The sequence below is a fragment of the Monodelphis domestica genome, chromosome 2 (genome assembly GCF_027887165.1).
Source record: "Monodelphis domestica isolate mMonDom1 chromosome 2, mMonDom1.pri, whole genome shotgun sequence".
NCBI lineage: Eukaryota > Metazoa > Chordata > Mammalia > Didelphimorphia > Didelphidae > Monodelphis > Monodelphis domestica.
Genome location: NC_077228.1, coordinates 238,931,990 through 238,959,657, shown reverse-complemented (window position 1 = coordinate 238,959,657; position 27,668 = coordinate 238,931,990). Strand labels below are relative to the sequence as shown.

General features: G+C 40.7%; 1 protein-coding gene across 2 annotated transcripts; it reads left to right on the top strand.

Annotated features, from left to right (window-relative positions):
- Window positions 1–2,156: 2,156 nt before the first annotated feature.
- Window positions 2,157–26,687, top strand: TMC8 (transmembrane channel like 8). Of its 2 annotated transcripts, XM_007482941.3 has the most exons (17): window positions 2,157–2,285; window positions 5,426–5,641; window positions 6,808–6,956; window positions 10,841–10,990; window positions 13,396–13,478; window positions 13,855–13,991; window positions 14,415–14,562; window positions 15,339–15,509; window positions 16,433–16,572; window positions 18,355–18,481; window positions 18,911–19,008; window positions 19,727–19,910; window positions 20,905–21,035; window positions 21,128–21,286; window positions 22,849–22,927; window positions 23,114–23,302; window positions 26,064–26,687. In XM_007482941.3, exons 2-17 carry the CDS (start codon window positions 5,475–5,477, stop codon window positions 26,106–26,108), a joined length of 2,157 nt encoding a protein of 718 aa, XP_007483003.2. In that variant the 5' UTR covers window positions 2,157–2,285; window positions 5,426–5,474; the 3' UTR covers window positions 26,109–26,687. The 2 variants fall into 2 exon arrangements, with proteins under 2 accessions (XP_007483003.2, XP_007483005.2); XM_007482943.3 differs by lacking the exons at window positions 20,905–21,035; window positions 26,064–26,687 and having other exon boundaries at window positions 23,114–23,246.
- Window positions 26,688–27,668: the final 981 nt, after the last annotated feature.

Sequence of the window (27,668 nt, the reverse complement as noted above, 5' to 3'; positions counted from 1 at the left end):
CCATGGGGACTGGAACAACCTCCAGGAATTGATGCAGAGTGAAAGAAGCAGAACCAGGAAAACATTGTACACAGAAACTGATACACTGTGGTACAATCGAATGTAATGGACTTCTCCATTAGTGGCAGAGCAGTGATCCCGAACAACTTGGAGGAATCTAAGAGAAAAACCACTATCCACATTCAGAGGAAACACTATGGGAGTAAAAACACCGAAGAAAAACAGCTGCTTGAATACATGGGTTGAAGGGATATGGTTAGTGATGTAGACTCTCAATGAGCATCCTAGTGCAAACAACAACATGGAAATAGGTTCTGATCAAGGACACAAGTAATACCCAATGAAATTGCACATCAACTGCGGGAAGGGTGGGTGTAGGGGAGGGAGGGAAATAAAGTGAGTATTGTAAACAAAAAAAATTAAATAAAAAAAAGAAATGTCACAAAATGTAAAATAAATCATTTTGATTACATCATATTTAAAAGATTTTGCACAAACAAAATCAATGTAATCAAAATTAGAAGGGAAGCAACAAATTGGGAAACAATCTTTATAACAAAAACCTCTGACAAAGGTTTAACTACTCAAATTTACAGAGCTAAATCAATTGTACAAAAAATCAAGCCATTCTCCAAATGATAAATGGACAAGGGACATTAATATGCAATTTTCAGTCAAAGAAATCAAAACTATTAAGCACATGAAAAAGTGTTCTAAATCTTTTATAATTGGAGAAATGCAAATCAAAACAACTCTGAGGTATCACCTCACACCTAGTAGATTGGCTAACATGACAGCAAAGGAAAGTAATGAATGCTGGAAGGGGTGTGGCAAAGTTGGGACATTAATGCATTTCTGGTGGAGTTGTAAATTGATCCAACCATTCTGGAATGCAATTTGGAACTATGCCCAAAGGACACTAAAAGACTGTCTGCCCTTTGAGGCAGCCTGGGTTTGTATCCCATAGAGATAATAAGGAAAAAGACATGTACAAGAATATTCATAGCTGCACTCTTTGTGATGGCCAAAAATTGGAAAACGAGGGGATGCCCTTCAATTGGGGAATGGCTGAATAAATTGTGGTATATGTTGATAATGGAATGCTCTTGTGCTCAAAGGAAAAATAAAGTGGAGGAATTCCATGGGGACTGGAACAACCTCCAGGAATTGATGCAGAGTGAAAGAAGCAGAACCAGGAAAACATTGTACACAGGGACTGATACACTGTGGTACAATTAAATGTAATGGACTTCTCCATTAGTGGCAATGCAGTGATCCTGAAGAACCTGGAGGAATCTATGAGAAAAACCACTATCCACACTCAGAGGAAACACTATGGGAGTAGAAACACTGAAGAAAAACAACTGCTTGATTACATGGGTTGAGGGGGATATGATTGGGGATATAGACCCTAAAGGAACATCCTAGTGCAAACATCAACAGAATGGAAATAGGACACATGTAATACCCAATGGGATTGTGCATCTGCTATGGGAAGGGTAGGGGGAGGGGAAGGAGGAATAGAATATGGTTTTTGTAACCAAGGAATAATGTTTGAAATTGACCAAATATAATAAAAAATTTAAAAGAAAAAATTACATCAAGTAGGCTGTACTTTTAAATTTAACATTAAATTTCATCCATTGGTTAAAAAATATAAAGGCTATTTTTCTGAGTTAAAAAATAGAACATTATTCTGAGAATGGGTTTGCCAGTCTGCCAAAGGGATCCATGTGGCACATAGAAGGTTAAGAACTGCTGGACTAGATGATCTCTGAGGCTCCTTTCAGCTTTGAGTCTCTGAAAATTAACCTTTCTTTATCCTTTATTTTATATAAATAATGCACAGCCCTGCCAAGCCCCTCTTGTCCCTAGCAGTCTTCCTCTTTTTCTCTGCTCTCTCTCCCTCCTTACCTGTTCTTCCACCTCACTGCAGTAGGGCAGAATGTGCCTCACTCACTTGTTTGTCATAGGAAATGAAGAGTTAGATCTCACCATTCTTCACTAATTTCTGTTCAATCTCCCCGCCTGTATTTAGCTACAGAGGAAACTAGAGAGGGAGGGCGGGAGTGAAAGGGGGGACTGTGGGAAGAGACAGTCTTGGGGCCCAGGGGCAAGTTGTTCCTGTCACGTGATGCTCTCCTGTTTCCCTCTCCCCCACCCCTCCACCCTCACCTTCCTCCACCCCCAGCTTACTATCAATTCAGTTGAGTAAGACAGACTTCCATCATCACCAAAGACAGAGGTACTACATCAGTCTGTACCGGAGGAACACAACAAATGCTGTGAGTATGAGAACAAATGGGATTCAGAAGGGAGCTTTAGAGCAGAGACTATTCAGAGGGAATTGTGGGGTAGGCAAGATGGGAAATTCCGGACCCCCAGCATGGTCAGATCGAGCAAGACACCTACCTTTGATCTGGGGGCAAAGAAATCCACCATACCCCATTATCTCATCTCAAGATCTTTTCTGTGGCATAATCGTGCAAGAAGGAAATAAACTTTCTGTAGGCAGAAGTAAAGGATCTGAGGGAGGAGGGTAGCAGGGATAGAAGGTGGAAGATTTGAAGGTTTCCTTTCCCTTGGAAAGAGACTACTGTGGGAGAGGTTGGAGGGGTGGAAAGAGAAGCAAACGCAGAACCTGGGAAGGGCGAACCTAAGAAAGGAAGGGTTCCTGATATTCTGGGGACCTGGGACTCTACGTTGTCTACAGCGTTACCCTAAATCCCTTGTATCTGTGGTTTTTTTCTCAGGGAGTCCAAAGTCTCATCCCTAATGAGGCAAATTGAGTCTTGGAAGTAGGAAGAACTTGCCCTCATCCAAAGTACAGCCCCAGAATACTGCTTTAATGAATGAATTAATTAATCCATGGTTAATGCTGGGCATCCAATTTGCCTTTTGTTTCCTGAATTTGGTTAATTCTACCTAGCATTTTCTGATTTAGATTTCCAGAGCCTTTCTCCTCAATTTAGAGGTGGAGAAAGTGAGGGAAATGAAGTCAGGTTTCTGAAAACTGAAGGAGAAAAAAAAGAGAAAGTTTTATTGATATCTTTTGTGTTTGCATCTCAATCATTTCCTACCTACCTTCTTATTGAAACTTCTTAGGACAAAGAAAATTTCAATTTTTGGAAACAGGGTCAGGTCTTCCCAACAGCTGAGGGGTTAAGGGGAAAAAAATGATGACATTGCATAGGTAACAGATAGGCAACACGTCTTTTACTAGTTCGATTGCTGACAAGGAGAAAACATCTAGGCTTTCAGTGGATAGAATCTTGGGCCTGAAGTCAGGAAGACCTGAGTTCAAATTTGACCTCAGACAGTCACTAAATGTGTGACCCTGGGCAAATCACTTAGCCCTGTTTGCCTCAGTTTTCTCATCTGTAAAAATGAGTTTGAGAAGGAAATGGCAAACCTCCAGTGTCTTTGTCAAGAAAATCCCAAATGGGGTCACAAAGAGTCAGACAACTGAAAAATGATTGAACAACAACAAAAAGAAAGATGAGAGACTTGACTCTTAAGGGAGAACAGTATAAAATTACAGATTTCCCCTTGAATTCTACTTATGAATATTGCTCTAGATGGGGTGAGATTAGAGAGCAAGAATTTAATATGAATCCTAATGTTAAGGAGAAAAAGATTTCAATTTACCAATATAACTATAAACACATGTGTATAGTTCATAGGCACTTCCAGTTAGAAAAATTCGAAACTACACATATATTTGGAACAGGTAGAAAACTACAGAGAGAAACCAGCCAGAACTGCAATGGTTTGTGTGTAATGGCCATCCTTTGGGAGGAGCTCTGCTTTGTCTTATCTCTTCTCCATGACCATCATTGGGATTTCTATTGTCAGTCTAGTCAATAAGTATTTTAGCATCTACCATGTGCCAGGCAATAGGCTGTTACTTAAGAGTTGTTTCTTTGGAGTGATCTTTCCATTTATATTGTTGTAGTCCGAGTTGATAGTGTTCCTGTGATTCTGTTTATTTTGCTCTGTATCAATTCTAATACATCTTTCTACATTTCTTTGAATTCCTCATATATGTAATTTCTTTCTAGGCAATTATATTGCATCACATTAATATATCATAATGGGTTTTTTTTCAGCCATTTCCTAACTAATGGAACCCCACTTTTTTCAGTTCTTTTCTACCATGAAAAGAGGTGCTAAGCAATATTATGGTATTTTTCTGTTGTTTCTGTTACTGTCCTTGAGTTCCTTGGGACATATGCCCAATTGAAGGATTAATTGTAGGAATGAACAAAAGACAAAGCATTTAAGCATTTACTGAGCACTGAGAATATAAATAGGAAAAAAAAAAAGCACGGTTGTCCCTATCCTCAAGGAGTTCACATTTCTTTTTTGCAAATAAAAAAATTTTAATACAAAGATCAAGTTTCTCTCCTTCTCCCTACCCCAATGAAAAAGAAGGGAAAACAAAACACTTATAGCAAGAATGCATAGTTAAGCAAATCTGATACCTTCATCCACCATGACGAAAAAAGTATATTTCAGTCTGCACTCTGAGTTTCATTATGTTACCCATGTTGGTAGCATATTCTTCATGAATCCTCTAGACTAGTGTTTAGTCAGAGATTTTTCAGTTTTTCAAATGTTTGCCTTTAAAAGTGTTGTTATTGTACAGATTACTTTTTTCCTACCTGCTCACCTCATTCTGTATCACTTGGTACAATTATTTCCAGATTTCTCATCATCATTTCTTACAGAACGATTATATGCCAGTACATTTATATGCCATAATTGGTTCAGCCATTCCCAATTGATGAGCATCCTCTTAGTTTCTGGTTCTTTGTTACTACAAAAAGAACTAGAAATATTTTTGTACAAATGGAAAGGAGTACATGGTTAATATGGACATAGGTTTCGCATACCTACACATATATAATCTATAGCAAATTTCTTGCTTGAATGGGTAAAGAATTGTTTTGTCAAAGGGTAGGGAAAGTTTAGTCACTTTTCTTACATCATTCCATACTAATATCCAGAATTATTGAACCACTTTATCCCAATAGTGTTTTAATCTCCAGGGTTTGACTATTCTCTTTTTTCCCCTCTTTGTTAGTTTTCATGGAGGTAGGTGAAACCTCAGAGTTGTTTTAATTTTCATTTCTCTTTAACATTAGAAATTTGGCACATATTTTCATGTGGTCATTTATAGTTTGTGAATATTCTGAAAACAATATTCTTGACTATTTGAGGAATGGCTCTTGATATTTTCATTCAAATTACTTTTTTTAAACCAACCTATAATTTCATTGATATAAGGAATTCCCTATGAGGAACTTCTGTCAATGCCTTCTTGAATGATTCCCTAACTCTAGACCCTTAGTTCTCCCAACCTTCCCTCTTCATGACAGGCCTGACACCCCAAAACTAATTCCATATTCTATATACTCCTTAGGTGAGCACCCAGAAACTATTCACCTTTTGGGGATGATTCTTCCGCAGAGATGGCTTCTTTCTACCTAAGACAGAGGTCTGCCCAGTCAGACCTAGAGACTCCTGAATCTGTATCACTGAGTGAGGTTTTCTGGGAGGAAGAAATGGAGAGCTTATGCAGCTCCAAGGTGGCATTACGGACACTGCCCTATGCCATAATGGACAAACGACTCATCAGGTGGGTTTTCTAGGGAACCTCCTAGCCAAAGCAAAGATGGCACCAAGAGGCTCTGCTAGCCCTTGGCCTGCCTCTCTATATGGATTGAAGTGGAAGCACTGTTCAGAGAGTTTAGAGGAATGAAAGTGGGAAGAAGAATAGCGTGGGGAGGAACGGGAATAGGCAGAGAAACAGGTAATAGAGAGGCAAACCTGTGGCACCAATTCTGAAATGACCACCTAGCTCATTTCCATAAACATCTACAGCTATGTTCCAAGTAGTGCAAACCCTTGCATATATTTGAATTTGCACTATTTGAAGATATAATTATGTAAAATATGGTAATTGGTTCTAGCCCAATGGAAAAATGCAGGGCAAATTCAAACAATGCAACCTCTGTAGGAATTTCATTATTGAAATAATCAGGATCTAATTGTATTAAACCTACACCTTCTGTGTAAAAGCAAAAACTTCTCTCAAGGAGTCTACATTTTACTGAGGAGATACAACAGAAAGGAATTGTGTCATAGTGGGAAAATTACTAGTTCTAAAATCAGAGGAGCTCTGTTCAAATTGTCTTTGGACAAGCTACTTAACTTTCCCAATTTCCTCAAATTATTAAATGAAGGCCACTAGGTGGTACAGTGGATAATAGCCCTGGGCCTAGAGTCAGGAAGACACAAATTCAAATTCGGCCTCAGATATTAGCTACATGACCTTGGACAAATTACTTAACCCTGTTTAACTCAGTTTCCTCATCTGTAAAATGAGCTGGAGAAGGAAATGGAAAACCCTTCTAGTATCTTTGCCAAGAAAACCCCAAATGGGGTCAAAAAGAGTCAGACATGACTGAAACAACTGAGTGACAAATTAAATGAAGGGCTTGAACTAGATACTTTTTGAGGTCTCTGCCAGTTTTAGCTCTATGATCTTCTGTATACAAGGTAAATTAAAGTGAGAGATCATAAATGAATAGAAATCAGGAAAGGTTTCATGAAGGAGTTGGCCCCCAAGTTATTAGCCTTGAAGAAAGAGAAAACTTTCTGAGAGGCAGAGATGAAGAGGGACTGCATTCCACAGATGGCCTATTCAAATGTATGGAGACAGGAAATAGAATGTCAAATTCAGGGTACAAGTAGCTGATTTTTTCTGCTTAGAGGTGCCTCCTTTACCACTGTCTTTCTCAGGGACCTCCGAGAGCCAGACATGGTAAAGGCCTCTTTCTGGGAACGCTGGAAGAAGAAATGGCGGCAAGTCTATCAACAGCTCCTGGATGTGGGCCTCAGGCTTACAGGGACCTTTGGACTCTGGAAGCCTGACCTCTATGAGATTGGTGGTAGGGTTCCTGCCTTTCCCCACCTCCCAAACTCTCCTCCACAATATTTCTAATCTCCTCCATCCAATCCATCATAGTCAGAAAGGAGACAGGTAGCCTCAATGTCCAATTCTGAATATGATAGGGGAACACTATCACACAGGCTCTCCTCCCTTTTTTAAAAAATAAATCCTTACCTGAATATTGATTTCAAGGCAGAAGAAAGGGAAGGGCTAAGCAATTGGTATTAAGTGACTTGCCCAGGGTCACACAGCGAGGAAGTATCTGAGGATAGATTTGAACCAGTGTAGTCCTGGCTCTCTATCCACTGAGCTACTTAGCTGCCCTCACAAAGATCCTACTGATAAAATCCCAGATCTACTGAGGCACAGTCTAAATTCTTTCTACCAATCTACCCTTCCCAGCCAGTTCCCAAGACAGTCAACTTCCTTGAGCAAGGGAAATCCTAGGTGACTCTTCTGGATACAGGGAGAGAAGTTATATGCTCCCAGCCCAACTTCTGTTCAAATCTCCAACAACAAACCTGAGAGAAGCTGCCATAGGAGCTATGGCTCAGACCTGCTGCTAGGACTCAAGGAGTCCTGAAAGTGACTTCAGGAAAGACTTGATGCCCCAAAGACCTGAAGTTCTCAGATGATTGTCTAAGGCAAATGGGTGGTTGATACTACCAGCTCCAATTCCTCTTGTCTCTTCTTCTCCTTTCTCCCAACTTGAAGTTGTACTTTGGAGACAGGTTGTTGTTGGGGTTTTGTAACTCTTTCAGTTGATCTTTCTTATTTATGTTAATCTTATATGGATTAATTAATACATTTATATAAATCTACTTATATAAATATATTTATACATATATTGATAAATATATAAAATGTAATATAGAAGTATAAAATGGAGAGTGGCCACACATATGATGTTCAAAATTTAAATACCCCAATCCCAATCAACAACAGCAAAAACAAGAAGCATTTCCTATGTGTGAAGAGCCCAGGATTAGGTCCTTGGGGAGAGAGATACTAAATTTAGCCATGGATGATCCTTGTCATTATGAAACTGATAACCTCTCATAGACATGATGTGGGGCCTTTTCCACGTGCCTCTTTTGGGAGGGATAGTATTACACCCAGGCTCCAGTTCTTGTCCAATTCTGTGTGCTTCTAACTTCTCCTCTCCTCCCCCCCTCCCCCATCCTCAATCTAATGGGCAGAAGTCTTCTGAAAGGGCTTTAGTCTAAAGCCAGGACAGGGATTCAAATCCTACTTATTCTGATACCACCTTCCCATACATACATATATGCTTTGAGGAGAACAGCTCTCTGGTCAGCTCAATATGTGGAGCCATCCTCAGATATAGCCTCCACCCAGAGCTGGTAAATGTTTAACAACCAGTTGCGGTGGGTTATATAATATGCACATGACCACAGAGTTCTCATCTTAATTTGCATTATCAACATTTTCTCCATCACTCTCTTAAATCTAGACCAGTGATGTCGAACCTTTTTTCTTTTTTAATATCTTTCTTTTTAAATTTTGTTTAATTAGATGATTTAGAATAATTTTCCATGGTTACAAGACTCACATTCCTTCCCTCCCCTTCCCCCAATCCCCCTCCTGTATCTGACACACAATTCCACTGGGTTTAACATGTGCCATTGATCAAGACCCATTTCCTTATTATTATTTGCACTAAGGTGATCTTTGAGAGTCCACTTTCTCAATCATAGTCCCACCAACCCATGTAATCAAGCAGTTGTTTTTCTTTTGTGTTTCTTTTCCCACAGTTCTTCCTCTGGATGTGAATAGCATTCTTTCTCATATGTCCCTCTGAATCATTGCATTGCTACTAATAGAGAAGTCCATTACATTTGATTTTAGCACAGTGTATCAGTCTGTGTACAATGTTCTCCTGGTTCTGCTCCTCTCATTCTGCATCAATTCCTGGAGGTCATTCCAGTTCACATGGAATTCCTCCACTTCATTATTCCTTTGAGCACAATAGTATTCCATCACCAATATATACCACAATTTGTTCAACCATTCTCCAATCGAAGGGCATCCCCTCATTTTCCAATTTTTTGCTACCACAAAGAGTGCAGCTATGAATATTCTTGTACATGTCTTTTTCCTTATTATCTCTTTAGGGTACAAACCCAGCAGTGCTATGGCTGGCTCAAAGGGAAGACAGTCTTTTATCACCCTTTGGGCATAGTTCCAAATTGCATTCCAGAATGGTTGGATCAATTTACAACTCCACCAGAAATGCATTAATGTCCCAATTTTGTCACATCCCCTCCAGCATTCATTACTTTCATTTGCTGTCATGTTAGCCAATCTGCTAGGTGTGAGGTGATACCTTGGAGTTGTTTTGATTTGCATTTCTCTGATTATAAGAGATTTAGAACATTTTTATGTACTTATTAATAGTTTTGATTTCTTTATCTGAAAACTGCCTATTCATTTCCCTTGCCCTTTTATCAACTGGAGAATGGCTTGATTTTTTTGTACAACTGATTTAGTTCCTTATAAATTTGAGTGATTAGGCCTTTGTCAGAGGTTTTTGTTATGAAGATTGTTTCCCAATTTGTTGCTTCCCTTCTAATTTTTACTGCATTGGTTTTGTTTGTGCAAAGCCTTTTTAATTTCATGTAATCAAAATTATCTATTTTGCTTTTTGTAATTTTTCTAACTCTTGCTTGGTCTTAAAATCTTTCCTTTCCCAAAGATCTGGATGTTGAACCTTTTAGAAATTGAGTGCCATGCCCTGCCCCCTCAGAGACTGAGTGCTGCCCTTCCTGGCTCCCCCATAACCTCCTCTTACCCCCAGACAGGAATGGAAGGAAGTGCTCCCATTGGACTGCTGGGCAGAGAGGTGGGGAGGTGTAAGGATAATTTTAGCATTGTGACTTAAAATCTAAATTTAAGTGGCACCAGGGGAAATCCCAAATAATAAAATACCCAAGACAACTGGAATTTTTTATGGTGATTTAATTGATAGTGGAGGAGATTAAAAAGAAGGAAGAAGGAGAAGGAGTAGGTTTTTTTCTCTCCCTCTCCCCTCCCCCCCCACACACACCTGGCTAGTATCCCTAGGGGAGAGCAGAAGATAAGGAAGTAAGGGGGGTTGCAGTATGAAGGAGGAAGGAGTCAGCCGGAACTCCAGAAAAAGAAGGACTAAACCCAGATGCCCAAACCTGAATCAGCTCAAGGCAAACTCACCACCACCACTCCAAGATGTCAAAACGCCTAGCACACTGCCAGCCAGAGTCGCCTCTCCAGGGAAAGAGGAAGAGAGAGGAAGTGATGTGCCTTATATAGATGGTTTTACATCACTTTCCTGCATCTCATATGTACCAATGATAGCTTAGCTTGACTTAGGACAGCCCAGGGGTCTATCCACTTTTTTCTGCACATGTCTGTTGCTTTTTTTTCTTAGATACTTAATCTTTGAGTTTGGTGCAGACCTTCCTAATCTTGTTAAACTAAGGAGGGTGGGGAAAATGTGGACTTCCCAAGACCTGATTCTGTTATTCCAAGTATCTCTATTGTTATTGATCAGGAAATAGCTAAAACAGATCTTCTAAAGTATGGCCTGAGTAGAGTGGAATAGTTTTAAAATTCACAGAGGGGGAAGGGAGCAGCTCAGCCTGAGTCCCTCTGACTTTCTAGTAACAAACTCTGGCAGGTGACAACATATCTGCCCTCTCTGGCACCAGTGTCATGGGTTCATTACCACAGGTCTAGACAATCAAAACAATCCCTCAAGCCCTGACTTGTAGCAACTGATTGCAGAGGTATAAATGGTCACACTGGACATTTAACAACCAGCTCTCCCAGCCCTCCAAGCTCCCTATTCTGTCCTGGCGTCACCTTCCTCAGCCCTTTGTTTCACAGGGCTCTTTGGCACTGGGATCCAGTCCTACTTCACCTTCCTGCGTTTCCTGCTGTTCCTCAACCTGCTCACCATGCTGTTAACCACCAGTTTAGTGCTGCTGCCTCTGGTCTGGCTCCATTCTCCTTCCCCAGGCCCAGCTCCCAACATCTGTGAGTAACTGCTTCGGCTTCTCCTCTCTATTGGCCCCTGGCCCCTCTGGAGTGTACTGGGCTGGATTGGGAGGGAAGCAGAGAGGGATATCCATTTCCCTTCCAACCCCCCCCCCCCAGCTAATGCAGAAAAGCTTAATATTTTTGAAAAATAAAATACAGAGGATTACCAAGGAAGCCAGTATGTGGAAACATAATTATAAAAAAAAATTTTTAAACAAGTTAAAGGAACCCATTAAGAATCCCTGTAAAGGGCATGAGGGCATTTGCTCAGTTTAATGGGACTAAGAATCATTGGGGGGTGGGGAGTGCTAGGGGACTAAGTGGATTGAAAGCCAGGCCTAGAGATGGGACCTCCTGGGTTCAAATCTGGCTTCAGACACTTCCTAGCTGGATGACCCTGGCAAGTCACTTCACCCTCATTGCCTAGCCCTTATTGCTCTTCTGTCTTGGAACCAATCCAGAATATTGATTCTAAGATGGAAGGTAAGGGTTTCATATATATATATATAGATGTAGATATAGATATAGATATTTAATTTTTTTAAAGAATCATTGGGAAGAGGGAAGGAGAGAATGTTCTACCTTGAACTTAACCTCTGATGGGTAGCATCAAGAAAAATGTCATCAACTTCCTACCCTAAAAATGTTTGTCTAGTGATCCCAAGTTAGGGAATTGATCTAGTCTTCTGTAGGGTAATGGTTCTCTCTTGCCAGTTAATGACAATAATATTATTATTGTCCAGGTAATAATAATAATAGCTAAAACTAAATTACACTTACTTAATGTCAGCTACCAGCTACTATGTTAAGCACCTTACAATTATTTTCTCATTTCATCCTCACAACACACAAGTGTATAAGCTGTTATTGATGTATAGGTGCTATTATTAATCCATTACAGATGAGGAAACTGAAACAAATAGGTTCAGTGGTTTTAGGTCACACAGCTAGGACTCAGGTCTTCCTAACTCCAGGCCCAACACTCCATCCTCTGTACCATCTTGATGTCAGCTCCTAATAGTATGAAGGGTCCCAACAATTCTAGAGCATAGCAGATCAGAACAGCCCTTGGAAGAATCACCATTGGTATTTCTCTTAACATCTCATTATGTGCCCCCAAATATGGGAACAATTGGGCATGTGTTTCTGCATAGTGAAGAGTTGCAATTAGGAAGCTCACATTCACACTCTGACCTGGTATTAGCTAGCTGTGTAATCTTAAATAGATTATTTTACCTTTCTAGGCTTCAATTCCTTCAACTGTAAAATAAGGGGGTTGTTCTAAGGTCCTATCTAGCTCAAGCTTCTTTAGTAATCCATGATAAAGGCAGCTAGGTGGTACAATGGAGAGAATTGGGCAGTCCTGAGTTCATATCTGGCCTCAGATACTTCCTAGCTATGTGACACTGGGCAAGTCACTTAACCCAAACTGTCTGCTCCTTACCACTCTTCTGCCTTAGAATTGAAATGTAGATTTAAAGAAGGGGGGAAAAACCTACATGTAAACCTTGTTGAGGGAAATCATAGTGATGTAAGAAAGGACTGTTTTCTTTAGTGCTTTATAAAATTTTGCAATTATGTTTTTTGAGATTGGACAAACACTATTTAATTTTTATCTTTCTATTCTTTGGTTCCCAGCACATTGTAGGAACTTAAATACTTATTGAATTGAGTTGAAAAGTACTTACAATTGCATTTTTATTAAAATAACAAGAAAATATAAAAAAGAATAAAAAGATAAGCATTTTAAATAATAAAATAAGATATGGTATATGAATGATATTAATAATTATATGAGAAAGATAAGCATTTTAAATAATAATAATCAGTTTTTCCTAGTCAACCTTTCTTTACTTCCTTGGGGATAAGAGAGATCTGAATTGAGGAGATGATGTCAGAAAAATGAAGAGGTGAGGAACATATGTGACCTTGGGGAAAATTTTAAAGGCTTGTGCCATTCTACCCAGAACCAAAAACTACAGGATTTTTTTTTTCCATCCAAGAGCAAACAGCACAAATATATATCCTCAAACCAACTTAGTAAGATAAATTCAATAGTGTGGTGAGGGTATGGGCTGGCAGTAAGAGTCTGGACACTTCATGGCATAGACCTCAAGAGGATGATAGTAGGGAGGCCCCTGAGGAGAGGGGAACAAGATAGAATCAGGTTAAGGAGAAACTCATCTGAAGGGTAGTCATGATTTGGGGAAGGAAGAGTCATTCTCTGGCAACTTCTTTTTTTTTTTTTAACTAATTAGGTGCCAACTTCAGTGGTTTCTACATCAATAAAGGAGTAAGTGTTGTCAGCATCTTCTCAATTTTGTCACCCTGGAGCAAAGTCCTGGTTGCCTTGCTCTACTTCTGTTATTGCTTTCTACCTTATCTGTTCTGCTTTCTCTTAGCATACCATTGTCCTACCAGCCGAGAGTCCCAGCTGAGTATGAACCAGATCCATTTACACTTGTGGGATGTATTCACTGGCAGGGTGAGTGTGACTTTGTCAGAACAGAGAAGTAGAGAGATGGTGGGAGAAGGAAAAGGGGGACATCTAGGTGGAAGTAGACTAAGCCCCCAACTCTTTTGGGGATATTTTGGATCAGGTTGGCCCAAAAGATGTAGACATATTTCCAGGCAGGGCCAATTTGTCCAAAGGTTGAGTCTAGAACTGTTCTAATCTTTCTTAACACTAAACAAACAAACAAAAAGTCTGATATCCCATTATCTTCTAAGGGAGTCCTACCCTGCTCAAAACCTGGCTGGGAAAGAGATACCATAGTCAACTTTGAGGAATAAGGGGGAGGGGGTTAATCTCTTGGACTCTGAAATGGGGTCTGCCCTTCCTGGTATATCCCTTTCCCCAGGCTTTCATCAACACCTACCTTTTTTATGGTGCCTATCGAATGGGGCCAGAGAATGATTCTCAGTACAGTGTTCGACTGGCCTATCTCCTCAGCCCACTAACCTGCTTGTTCCTCTGCTTCTGCGGGACTGTACGACGGTGAGATTAGAATTATGGTTTCCTACCCACTTTTCCATTCTCCCCCATCCCAGATCTGTGTTCCTTTTCTCCCCTCAAAACTGCCTCCATTTAACCATTAGCTTGTACCAAATACATTTGCACCTGTTGGCATCTTTCAGTTTTGAGGCTGCTCAGTGAGCACAGGGGTGTTATGTATCCCCAGCTGCAAACACTGAATTGAGAAGCCCCATCTTTGTTTTCTCTGATTGCCTTCCCAGCTCTGTTTGATGCCCAGAGAAAGACTGTGATGGGGAGTCTCTTAGTTTCTGGTGTAGACAGAATGACTGCCCAGAAGGCTTGAGAGGATCTGGAGCCCTAGCACCCCTTTTTCCTTCCTCCAGCTCCCCAACCCCCCAGCATGCACCACACATATATGCACACACACATGCCTCTTCTGTCTAGCATGGTGAAGGGGCTGCTCCATAAGCAGTTGCTGAGCAAGGACTACAGACCTCGACTCAGTGGCAAGCTCTTTGCCTCCTGGGATTTCTGCATCCGAAGCCGGGAAGCTGCTACCATAAAGCAACACAGCATCAGCAATGAGTTCAAGGTGCCACATGTATCTGGGGCCCATGATGTAGGGGGAGGCAGTGCATACAAGGGAGGAGGGGTAGAGGGTTAATCCACCCAAATGTGTTAACCTGGGCATATTTGAGATGAAGATTCTCCATGAGGGCTGAGCATCCCAGAGCTAGAGGCCACAGGGAAAGAGGAGGAAGAAATTTTGATTTCTTAGAATATGATGAGTGGGAGGCAGCTAGGTGGCTCAGTGGATAGAGAGCCAAGCCCAGAGATGAGAGGTCCAGGGTTCAAATCTGGCCTCAGACACTTCCTCGATTTGTAACCTGGACAAGCCACTTAACCCCCTTGCCTAGTCCTTACTGCTCTTCTGCCTTGAAACCAATACACAGTATTGATTCTAAGACAGAAAGTAAGGGTTTAAAAAAATAACATGATGATGCGCAATTTTTGCATCTGGAACAAAAGGTATAAAATACTGCAGAACCTGGCACAATGAAGAGTCTTGGGCAGTGTGGGAAGCTGGATGGGTTATTATTAGAAGATGCAGCTATATAGCAAGGAGATGTGTCCTAGGCTGCATCTGACCATGTCCTTCACCAGGAGACACTACTCCTATTCCTCACTTATATTTATCTCTAAAACATCTCTATTCCAGCCCTTAACATGATTCTTTTTATGTTCCTATTCATCCCCTCAACCATTTCTGATCACATGCCTATGTGAGGTATGACACAAATTTTTTATAGGTCGCAACTCCATCCCTTACGCAGCCTCTCTCCTTTATCCTCTGTGTCCCCATTACAGATAGAGCTCCAAGAAGAGCAACGCTCCCATCAGATGCAGCAGCAGTCTAGGAAGCAAAGGGCTCAACTGCTTCTTTCTTATGTGGGACTCAATATGTTCATTGGACTACTGGTGGTTGGAGGCATCAGTGCCATCTATTGGGCCACCAAATTCTCTCAGAACCACAAAGATGTGAGTAATGGTCTTCACAAGGGCCCATCGTTAATCCTGCTCCTTTTCTGGGAAACAGTCTCCATTGAGGATAATAGAAATATCATATTAATACTATAATTATGGGGGATTCTTGCCTTAATCCCTCTAATTCCTTATCATGGTATGGATTAAAACCAAGATGCTTGAAAGCTATGTCATAAAAGCTCAAACAGTGACAGTTGACTGGAAAGTTCTCAGTACAGGACCAGTGACTGAGTCTGTATCTGTTATCAAAAGACTAGCTAAGCTTGAGGGGCAGCTAGGTGGATCAGTGGATAGAGATCCAGACATGGATCTGACCCCAGACACTGACTAGCAGTGTGGAGAAGTCACTTAACCCCCATTGCCTAGCCCTTACTACTCTTCTGCCTTAGAACCAATACTTAGTATTGATTCTGAGGCAGAGAGTAAGGGTTTTAAAAAAACCAACTAGGTAAGTTTGAATAGAATTATCACCAGAATGCTGATTCTTTGTTTCTTTATCATAACACATCTTTGAAGACATCATACTGAGGCATGGTAGGGATTGCAATTTAAATTAATGAAGTGGATAGCTACACAGTGAATTTTTTTTTCTAAATCCCTACCTTCTGTCTTAAAATTGTTAAAGGCAGAAGAGCAGTAAGGAGTCAATTGGACAATTGGAGTCAAGTGACTTGTCCAGGATCACATAACTAGGAAGTATCTAAGGACAGATTTGAACCCAGGTCTTCCCAACTCCAAGACTGGTGTTCTGTCTACTGAGTCACCTGGTTATCCCTACACGATGAATTTTTACAATATAGTGTGAAGCATCCCCTCCCTTCCACACTGACCTAACTTCTGTGGGTTCTTTTATTCCTCAGGGCATCGTACCTCCCAAATTATCCTACCTTAAATTCCTCACCTCTTTCTTTTCTTAGGAGTCCCTCTCTTTGCTGCTCCAGTACCTATCCCCTGGAGTCATTGCCCTTGTCAACAGTCTGGGACCCCTGGTGTTTGGATTCCTGGTCCAACTGGAGAATTATCCCCCCAATACTGAGATCAATCTCACCCTTTTCTGGTTAGTACTACCATGGTAAGGAAGGATAAGACTTCTGAACTTGAGTTTGAAATGTTGGTGCCAAATTGATCTATTTTTAGGCTAAAACCAGAGGGACCTTGAAAAAGAGGCTCCCTGAATTTGTGCCTGCTATTACCCACGAACCTAAAAAAAGGGAACTCTTTTTTTTTTAAACCCTTACCTTCCATCTTAGAGTCAATATTATGTATTGGTTCCAAGGCAGAAGAGTGGTAAGGGATAGGCAATGGGAGTTAAGTGACAGGAACTCTTTAACTTTAGCACCTCAATTCTTTCATTCCTTTCAGTTGCATTTCCATACCAGATTCTACTCAGCTAGTTTTTTATTGTAACAGAAAATTACCTGATCATAGGAATTGAAGGGTACACAGTACATAGATGCAAATTTTAGGCGTATGATAGAATTAGAAATCATATTGATTGAGCTTTAAGTAGAAATTGTACTCAAACACTTACAAGTGTTTCTATCACATCTTTCTCCACCTGCCTCCCTGATAAGTTTGTTTCTTCCTGGTTTCATTCTGATTTTACATATAGTACATGCAAGAGCTGTCCTCCCTCAGCTCTGCTGGATGCTGAGGAAATAAGGTCATTTCTTTTTTTATTTTTTGAGCAATCTTAAACTCATATTTTTAATCATTTTGCTTAAAATGTCCCAGCTTTCCTCAATCTTTCTGACTAATGCAAGCTTTATTTCTTTGTTCATATATCTGCCTGCTGGTATCTTGTTCTGTCTCTTTATCTATGAGGTATTATGGGAGGACAAATATCTCTGTTGTGAGGGTTTGCTGAGTGAGCCCTTTTCAGGGTTACTCATCTACCTTTGGTGTCTATCTGTAACCCAGTTCTCACCTGTGGCTTTTAGTATGTGCAATGGTCACATTTAGTAAAACTGTTTTGGCAGAGAAACTAAGCCAGGTTGAGGATAACAACAGGTCTCAAGCCCTTCAGTGAACTAGGAAAATGTCTACACCAAGCATGTGAAGACTTCCCTCAGTGGAATGGGCTGATGAGAACAATTTGTCCCAATGGCCACAAGAGTGGCTTGAAAGAGGCTCTGTGATGAACCTAGAGTTTGGTCAGACATTGAAGAAGCCAAGATCATCCACTGCATCTCAGCCCATCACCGGATTCTATGATTCTGGAAGTGAGAGTGAGGTTGAAGATTTTGTGTAATCCAGTTCACTGAAAAGTCAAGACATCATTCCATGATATCATTGGTCCACTTCAAAACTAAGGATGAACAATATCACATGTTAACAATTTTAAGAGCATGTACATTGATATCTGAGATATCTAAAATGACTTTATCTCTGCCATAATATCAGCATGATTGGAAAGAGGGTATATTCATCACAAATTCCCGTTTCTTAGAAATAATCCTTGAGAGGTTGGCTTCATAGATGACAGCTACTTTATTTCACTGCCAAACACCCCTGGATACCATTGTTAGAGGCCATGGGTAAACCATGAGTATGACCCAATAGAGCATTTTTTACAATTTTATATATTCATGTCATCTGTTGATCTTAACCCCTTTTAAAAGTCCCAGACCTTGAGATATTCCTACCTAGAGTATCAGAGGTAGGTCTAGGGATTCAGTCTCAGTCTCAGACACATCAGGCTCCTGGAGATGATTCTGACTTCACCTTCCACTTCCAAATAGAGTAGGTTCTCCCTGGCTCTGTGCTCACCCTGTCTTAATGTCCTGGTTCCTCCCAGGCAGGGTCCCTTGCCCTCACATTGTGACTTGCTTTTCCACAGGTGCGTGGTTCTCAAGCTGTCTAGCTTGGGCATGTTCCTTTTTTCACTGAGACAACAAGCAGTGTTATGCATTGGCAGAAGTGATCTTTCCAGCTGTGAGCCCCATAACTATAATCAATGTGATCAGGTGATAAGTACCTCAGGCTGGAATGGAGGGGAACCTGGGATGGAGGGGAGCCTAGGATGCTGTTCCCTTTCTCCCAGAGGCCAGGAAGGTTAGGCATCCCAAATGCTCCGTGATGAGGCTTAGATCCAGCCTTTGTGTCTCTTCCTAGTTCTCAGATCTTTCCTTTAAGCTTCCCCTACCTCCTCTGGGGACTTTGTATTTTGACCTGATACCTAAAGGCACTCTGCCCTGATCTCTCTCTTCTCCTCTCCATCCATACCAGGCCAATTAAATACCTTTGCCCCCAGGGTTGGGAATGGAACATCAGACTTCAAGTGAAAGTAATGCTCCCTGGGTGCCCCTTTTCTAGATGGTAGAAGGGGGACAAGCAAGATAATAGTGGGAAAAAGAGAGTGGGTCACTGAAATCCTCTCTGTTTCCCACTTCCAGTGCTGGGAGACCTCAGTGGGTCAGGAGTTATACAAGTTGAGCATCTTCGACTTCTTTCTCATGCTGGCTTTTGCCTTCCTGGTCACCCTCCCAAGAAGGTAAGACCTCTCGCCTCCTTATCCTTTCCTGTCCTAATTGCCCTGGGAAATGAAGAGTCTTGGAAAGATGGGTCAAGGGCTAGAGAGGTAAATGGGACTGGAGAGTGTACATCTGTGTTTACCTATATAAATATGGACAAGTATAATAAACCCATGATTATGTAAGAATGTTTGTATCATAAATCTGGATCAAACTGTGTATATACTTGTGATTAGTATATGTGGGGAGAGACAGAGAGAAGGAGGGAGGAAGGGAAGGACACAGAGACAGATATTGGGACAGAGACAGAGAGGGAGAGAGACACAGAACTAGAGAGAGAGAAGGAGGGAGGAAAGGAGAGAGAGGAAGGTAATGGAGGGAAAAAGTAAAGGAGGAAGAGAGAGGAGATAAGAGGGAGGGAGAGAGAATCAAACAGAGAAGAAAAGAGAGGAAGAAAGGAAGGGAGATAGAGGGAGACAGAATGAGAAAAAAAGAATATATATGCAAACGCATGAGAAAAATATGAGAGTATCTAGGCTACCCAGAAGAAGCTCAATGTCATATGTAGATGCCTTTTGGATCCTGGATGAGCACTTCTTTTTATTAGGCCTCAGTCCTCTTCCTTGGGCTTTGACATCCTACAATTCCATGGTTTTAAGTAAGAGATAAGTATCTTACTTCTTTGCACATATGATGCCTAGAAAGTACTCAGTACCTTTGTTCCATACCTCCCTACAGGCTGCTGGTGGATCATTTTTCAGGCCAGTTCTGGGTCTGGCTAGGCAGAGAAGAATTTCTAGTGCCCAAGAATGTGCTGGACATTGTGGCTGGACAGACAGTCACCTGGATGGGGCTTTTCTACTGCCCCCTACTGCCTCTGCTCAGCAGCATTTTCATCTTCTTCACTTTTTATGTCAAAAAGGTAAGAAGCCATTAGTGGAAAGGGAGTGTTTATTTATATAGTACCTACAAGTTCCAGGGTAAAACACTAAGCACTTTACAAATATTTTCTCATTTGATCTTCTAGCAAAGTGAGGTTGTTATCTCCATTTTACAGATGAAGAAACCAAGGCAAACAGAGATTAAGTAATTTGCCTAGGGTAACACAGGTACTAAATGTCTAAAAGGATTAGAAAACAGATCTTCTGACTCCAGGCCCAGTTCTTTATCCACTGTGCTACCTAGCTGTCCCCTAGTGGGATATGGGGGAAGAAGAGAAACATATAAAGACCAGATAAATTTAGGCAGGAGCAGTGAACAGATATATGCTTAAATAGCTATCCCTAAGGCTAGGGAAAGATAAGAACTTAAACTAGAAATTTTTTGCCCTAAACCAAATTCATTTGAGAAATAAATGTTACTTTTAAATGAATTTTTAATTACATGTAGAAACAATTTTTGACAATTGTTTTCTGACATTTTGTAATTCAGATTCTTTCCCTTCCTTCCCACTTCCTGAGTCAATAAATAGTCTAATATAGGTTATGCCAGTGCTTTCATGCAATACTATTTGAGAAATAAATGTATACATGCCAGAGAGAAAGAACTGTGTATCCTGGATATGGTTGTGTTACCTCCCAGAAAGTATGGTTCAAGTCAGTGGATGCCCAGACCCGGGAAGGAGACAGGACAGATAAGGAGGCAGAAGGAAGGCATTTTCAAAACAAGTTGGAGAGGAAATGCAACTTCCCCGTGTTGGTTTCTTGGAGCAAAGTTCCAATTATTCACCCCTAGTTATAGCTCTAGAAGAGATGATTTACCAAAGATCTTAGCAGGAGCTAGCTTTACAATGCTGGGATGCCCAATGTGTAAACATTGGACAGAGAAGTCACCGAAAGCATTGGGTTATGACCATTCTGCCTTTTAACTCTAGGAGGGATATCCTATATAATCTCTGCTCTCTCCTCTCCCAACAGTACACTCTTTTCAGGAATTGTAGGCCCTCCCCCTACCTCTTCCAAGCCTCCAGTGCCACCTTCTTCTTCCAACTTGTCCTCTTGCTTGGTCTCCTAGTGGCATCTGTGCCCCTAATATATGTCATCAGCAGGTAGGAAGTGTGAAGGGTAGGGGCATCACTTTTGGAGGCATCCGTCCTTCTCAAATATCCTTGAACTTCCATCTATACCATTTTCCTTATAGTATCCCCGCCTCTGGAAACTGTGGACTCTTCTCCAACTACTCAGCACCCTGGCAGGTGGTTCCAGAAGCGGTTGCCATTCGTCTCTCACCAGCAGCCCAGAAAGTTTTCTACTACTTAAGTTCCAATGTCATCTGGTACCCTATCCTCATCTTACTCAGGTACCACCTCTGGGTCAGAGATGGGTAGGGGTACAGGAGTCAAAGGATAGAAGGCAGATGCATCTGGGACCTAGTATATCCATGAGGGATAAAACAACATCATCTAAACATTATGTTTTCCCTAGTGCCTAGCACTGTACTCTGTATATGTAGATGCTTAAAACATGTTTGTTCAATGAATGAGTGAAAGAAGCATGATATATAGATATAGATGAGAAACCCAAAGAAACTGGAAAAGAGACTGAGGATCAGAATTTTATGTAGGAATTTTGTATTAATGGGGGCCCTTGAAATAATTATGAAGCTAGAAAGAGTTATTTTTCCTCCCTCTTTTCATGAAAATCACTGGTTCACTGAGATGTCAATCAATAAACGAGCTAGTAATAATTTTCATTATTTCTTAAAAACCCTTACCTTCCATCTTAGAATCAATACTATGTATTTGTTCCAAAGCAGAATAGTGCAGACTAAGCAGTGGGGGGTAAGTGACTTGCCCAGGGTCACACAATTAGGGAGTATCTGAATTCATCGGCCCTCCTGTCTATAGGCCTAGTTCTCAATCTATTTAGCCACCCAGCTACCCTTTAATTATTTATTCATACCATGCTGGCTACCCTGATGTTGATTTTCATGTGCAACAACTCAAAACCAGGGATTAGGGGAACCTAGAAATTTCCTTTTCCTTCCCCTTTCTTCTCTGAGCCTCAGTTTACTCATCTATAAAATGAAGAATATACTTTCTATCTCTACATCTATCATCCTTTAATCTTTTATTTTAAAAAGGCATACAAAACATTCTTTGCTCCAGAAATATGTCCAAATCCCAAGATTGTGGCTTAGTACTACTGACCACTTTGTAAATTCAGGCATGCCTTCCACATCACTACTTTCCCCATCAAGGTTTAGAAAGTATGTTGGCATAAGAAATTTAATGGATATTTTTAGGGAATTTTGAAGAATCTATGGATAACATGCAAAGGCCAGCAGAAACACAGAAAAAGTTTAGAAACTTAGATATGCTTAAAATATATGTATAACATTATATAATATCAACATTTTAATTGTTTGATGCCATAAATATAGGCAATTTCTTTTACCTCATAAAAGAAAAAGAAAATTTCAGACTTCTTTTCTGATAGGAAGGGAGGGCCAAAAAAATCTTAGGAGGATTTTCCAGATCATGAAGATGCCATGCCCCTAACCTTTGAAATGTGGAAGGGATACCTGTAATTGAGAAGGGGTAGTAAAAGTGAGAACTATTTATATTTTGTAACCTATTACTCCCAAATACCCCTTTGGGTTGATTTGGATGCTGCTAAAGAGAGAAGTCAGGGACCATTGAGAGAAAGGAAAGAGGGGTCCCCATCATCTTTACTCTAAAGTCTGTTTATACGATGCAAATCAGTTCCTGGAGTTTTGGAGTAACTGCAGACTTGGGGAGGGATGTGGAGGAGAGCGGACCATGAAAAAAGCAGCTGAGAATCAGGTAGATTTGAATGAGTCAGATAGAGTTGAATGAAGTATTAAATCTGTTATTTTCCATTTCCCTGTTTCCTCAAAAGCCTTACACTGACTGTGTGCATCTCCCAATCCTCAGCCAACAAAAAGGCCATCAAGGGTCTTAGGAGGCAGCTGCTATGGGTGAGTGCTGTGTATGGGGCAGGGATGGAAAAAGCTCTGAGGCAGAGAATGAACTAAGATTGGGATCTTAGTTTAGGGATGAATCCTCAATCAAGTAGGGAACTGAGTAGGGAACTAAGCAGGACTTCATCCCTAACTATTGATTCATCTATTTCATTCCTTGCCTTTCTTTTCCTCTCCTTTTAGCAAGTGCGGGAAAAATGGCACCTGGTGGAGGACCTGTCACAGCTTCTGCAAGATTCCAGAGGGCCTGATTCTTGGGGGCCTAGATCTCCTAATTCCCAATCTTCCCATCCCAGATCCTTCTGCCCTGGGTTCCCTTGTCCTGGATCTCCCAAGCCCAGGTTATTCACAGCAGAATCAACTCATTCTCAGGTACTTTCTTCTTTCTTCCATCTACATGCATTTGAGTTTTGGTGCCCTAGTCTCCCCACATCCACATTTCCCTTTCTTATCATTCCAGAACTCTAGTCCCCAGGTAGATGAAAGGGAAGAGATCTCAGCTGGGCTCTCTTTACCCTTAGAGTAGAAGGCTTTAGGTCTAGCCTAAGAGGAACTTCTGGATGACCAGTATTTCCCCCTCCTAATTATAGCCCTTTTGGTTCATTGCACTGCTTCTCAAATGTTTCTTGGTCACCCAATCAACCTCCCCTAATGGAATTTTTCTCTCTAGATGAGAAGCATACACCTAAAAGCATATACTGTGTATGCCTACATTTACATACATATGAATTATTTAGTCATGTCCTATTCTTCATAACGCCATGGACCATAGCTATCCATGGGATTTTATTGACAAGGATACTGGAATGGTTGCCATGTCCTTCTCCAGTGGATCCATTGTGGGTTCTTTTGACAGGCTATTAGAGGTTAAGTGACTTGCAGAGTGTTACACAGCTTGAAAGTGTCTAAGGCTATATTTGAACCCAGGCCAGGTCCAGAACTGAGCCACAGCTGCCTTTTTACACAGGAATAAATGAATAATTAATCAATATCTCAATGATAAAGCATTCAGTAAGTAAGCTCTCTAGACACCATGCTAAACTCTGAAGATACAAATACAAGTAAGCAATACAGTGTTCTAAGAGAAGAGGGAAATGGCACATAAAGAGGAACTAAGAAGGAGAAGGAAAGAATACTCATGTTTTGGAAATGACTAAGTAATATGGTGGCCTGATTCTAGCAAGAGCTCATCTTTCAGAGACCATGCTAGTCCTAGGGAGAGGGCCACAGAGACCTGGACTAAGGAGACCAGAGAAGACCTGTTTTCCACCTTTGCTATCAATCTTGAAGAAATCATTTAACCTTGGGAAGGTTTCCTCCTCTGTAAAAGAGTGGGAGTAATACTCTCCTTCTACTTCAACAGAATAATTTTGAAGATTGAATGGGATAATAAAATGCTTTGTAATTATAGAGGCCTTTATAAATGCCAGCAATTATTCTTATCCATGAGTCAGGACCCTAGGAAGTTTGAATCTGAAAGTAGAAGCCCCAACTGAGCTAGATAACTAGTTTGGAATAGGCAGGAATTCCTTTTTACATATAGCACTATCTTACTTTCTCCAGAAAATAGTGCCCAGAGATTCTTCAGGACCTAATCCTCCAGTCCCAGTGCCTATCCCCACATAAGTCAGTCTTAGGTACCCTGATCCAGACTGTTGTGATGGCCACAACTTTTGCATTAGGTTCTTCCTGGGTATCCTCCAGATGAAGAAAGACTTGGAAGAGGACTGGAGTTCCTTGGTTCTGCCTTGACCCAGACTTCCTGGGTCTCTTGTGAAACAGCCCTGGGCTAACATACTTATGTGACTAAGTTAGCCAAACCAAACCCACCTAGCTGAGCCACACATGATCACTGAGGTGATTATCAAGACATTGTTGCACACTCACCTTCCCCCTACCCTTTTCCTCTCCCACATGGATGAGTTAGAGGAAAGTGAATTCATTTCAGTTCTTATCATGGAAAGTCAATACCTTTTTAAAAAAAATTATTTATTACAGTCATACCTCTGCTGGGTTTGTACTCCAAAGAGATAATAAGGAAAAATACTTGTACTTGTATAAAAATATTTATAGGCAAGGTCTTTGTGGTGGCAAAAAAAATTGGAAAATGAAGGACTGTCCGTTAATTGGGAAACGACTGAACAAATTGTGGTATCTTATGGTGATGGAATACTATTGTGCTGAAAGAAATAATGAACTGGAAGAATTCCATGTGAACTGGAACGACCTCCAGGAATTGATGCAAAGTGAAAGGAGCAGAACCAGGAGAACATTGTACACAGAGATTGATACGCTATGGCACAATCGAATGTAATGGACTTCTCTACTAGTAGCAATGCAATGATCTAGAACAATTCTGAGGGAATTATGAGAAAGAATGTTATCACATCCAGAGAAAGAACTATGAAATGTAGAAGAAAAACATATGATCAATCAAGTGGGATATGGGGATATGATTAGAGTTTTGATGTTAAAAGATCACTCTATTACAAATATGAATAATATGGAAATAGTTTTTGAACAACAATACATGAGGGAAAAATTTCTAAATAAATAAATAAGAAAGAGAAAAAACTATTTATTTAGAATATTTTTCCATAGTTACATGATTTATAATCTTTCCCATCCCTCTTCCTCCCCACTCCTGGAGCTGAAAAGCAATTCCACTGGGTTATACATGTATCATTGTTCAAAACCTATTTCCATATTATTTATATTTGCAATAGAGCTATCTTTTAAAGCCAAAACCCCAACCAAATCCCCAATCAAACCATGTAGAGAGTCAGTACCTTAACCAGGTAAATTGCCTTGAAGTTTTAGGCTTTAAAGTAGTCATCCCCCATTAGAGAAGAAAGGATGGCCAGTGTCCTACATTCCTGCCCCACTGGGTAAAATCCCAGCTCTTTGATGTGTGTAAAATGGGGGAGAAGTGGTGTTATAAGTAAACTACATACCTCACCAGTTGTCTCAGGGAAAGTACTTTGTAAATCTTAAAGCTCAGAAAGTTGGAAATTTGGCCTTCTCTTAGTCCTATTATCTGAATCTATTATCTTTCTCTAAGACCCTAGGAAACAATGATTTGAGAAGAAAGAGACTGACAAAGCTATTTCTGTTGGTTATCTTCCTTTACCAGGAATCTCAGGCTGTACTAACTCCATATGGAGAGGAAGCCACTTGATACGAATGAGAAATATGAAATCTGTAGACTGGTCTGCAGGACTAGCTGCCTCTTCTTCACTACCCTTGAAAAGAGGACTTGTAATGCAAACACCGGGGCATGGGACTTGAGTGACTGGCAATAGACTTCTGGAGACCAGTGCTGTGAAAGCTGTGGAAAACCTGGAGCAGAAATTGAGACTGGAATATAAAAAAGATCCAGAGTCTAAAGACTGGTTGTCGTTGTGCCTTCCCTTAGGTTAGGGAGCTGGAGGTTGATTTCCTCTCTCCATTATTCCCTGCTTTTTGCTGTCCATAATCCAAATACAAGATCACATGGAAGCACATGGGCATAGCATGCACATATGCACATGCTTATACACACACACACACACACACACACACACACTCAGATCTCTTGCCTTGCCTTCCCATATTCCTTTCATGAATTCTATGGCCATGAACAATTAAGGAAGTTTGCCTGCCACCTTCAAAGAATGGGGAGGACCAGTGGGAAAAGGTTGATGAGATGGCTTCATATGGAACATTTCCTTTGTCTTTTTTTGTTTGTTTGTTATATTCAATAAACTATATGATGTTATCTGAGTCTTGTGAATGTAGAGGGAAGGCTCAAAAGCCATTGAGACTTGGAGTGGGGGACTTTAGAAAGTTCAGACATGGGAGGACATTGCTGGGAGAGGCCTGCAACATGCCTGGATTTCATAGTCCTGGAACTTTTATTAATTCAAATCTGAGGAGATATTGACTGAAGCCAGAGGTGATGTACTTTCACCATTAGTTTACTTTTAACTTAAAATTGCAAAATCCCTTCCCTTCAGTCAGCTTCAAACCATATTTAAAGTGAATACAGTGGAAATCAATAAATCTTAATTCAGAAAAAAAAAATCAGTAGATTGAGAGCTAAACCTAGAGATGGGAGATCCTGGGTTTAAATCTGGCCTCAGACATTTCCTAGCTATGTGATCCTGGAAAAGTCACTTAATTCTCATCACCTAGTACAGTGATGGCAAACCTTTTAGAGATCATGTGCCATGCCTTTCCCTTACCCCAGACAGGAGAGTAAGAAAGCACTCCCATTGGGCTGCTGGGCAGAGGGGCAAGGGATATGAAAAAACATCATCAGGCTTTGTGGAGAGAGAGAAGGGAGCAGCTCTGAGTCCTTCTGCCTTTCTAGTAAGGAATTCTGGTAGGGGAAAGTGTGTGTGCCCCAAAAGAGCATTCTATGTGCCTTCTCTGGCATGCGTGTATAGGTTCACCAACAGTATTAGAAAGGATTTTGGTTTTTTTTTTTTAAGTTCAGATATGGGTAAGGATTCTAGAAGATAGAGTTTATATTTTAATATCTTGAGTAATATTTTATTTCATTTCTCCTTCTAATTTCATATCTAGCCAGCAAGGCAGCTTGAAGCTGTAGGTTCTATAGCAGAGGAACAATTTGGGCATCTGCAGACTGAGTACCCTCTGGTGGCCAGTGGGGTCACTGCAAGTCTTTTAGGCATGAAAAAGACAGACTTGGTCTAGCCTCCTAAACTGGTAGCTTCAATTAATCAATCAATAGTCA

Bases quoted from the DNA above. Each gene is read 5' to 3' on its own strand.
- TMC8 (XM_007482941.3), top strand. From the start codon at position 5,475: ATGGCTTCTTTCTACCTAAGACAGAGGTCTGCCCAGTCAGACCTAGAG. The intron at 14,563-15,338 runs GTGCCACATGTA...TCCCCATTACAG, and splicing joins GCATCAGCAATGAGTTCAAG to ATAGAGCTCCAAGAAGAGCA. The intron at 21,036-21,127 runs GTAGGAAGTGTG...TTTTCCTTATAG, and splicing joins CTAATATATGTCATCAGCAG to TATCCCCGCCTCTGGAAACT.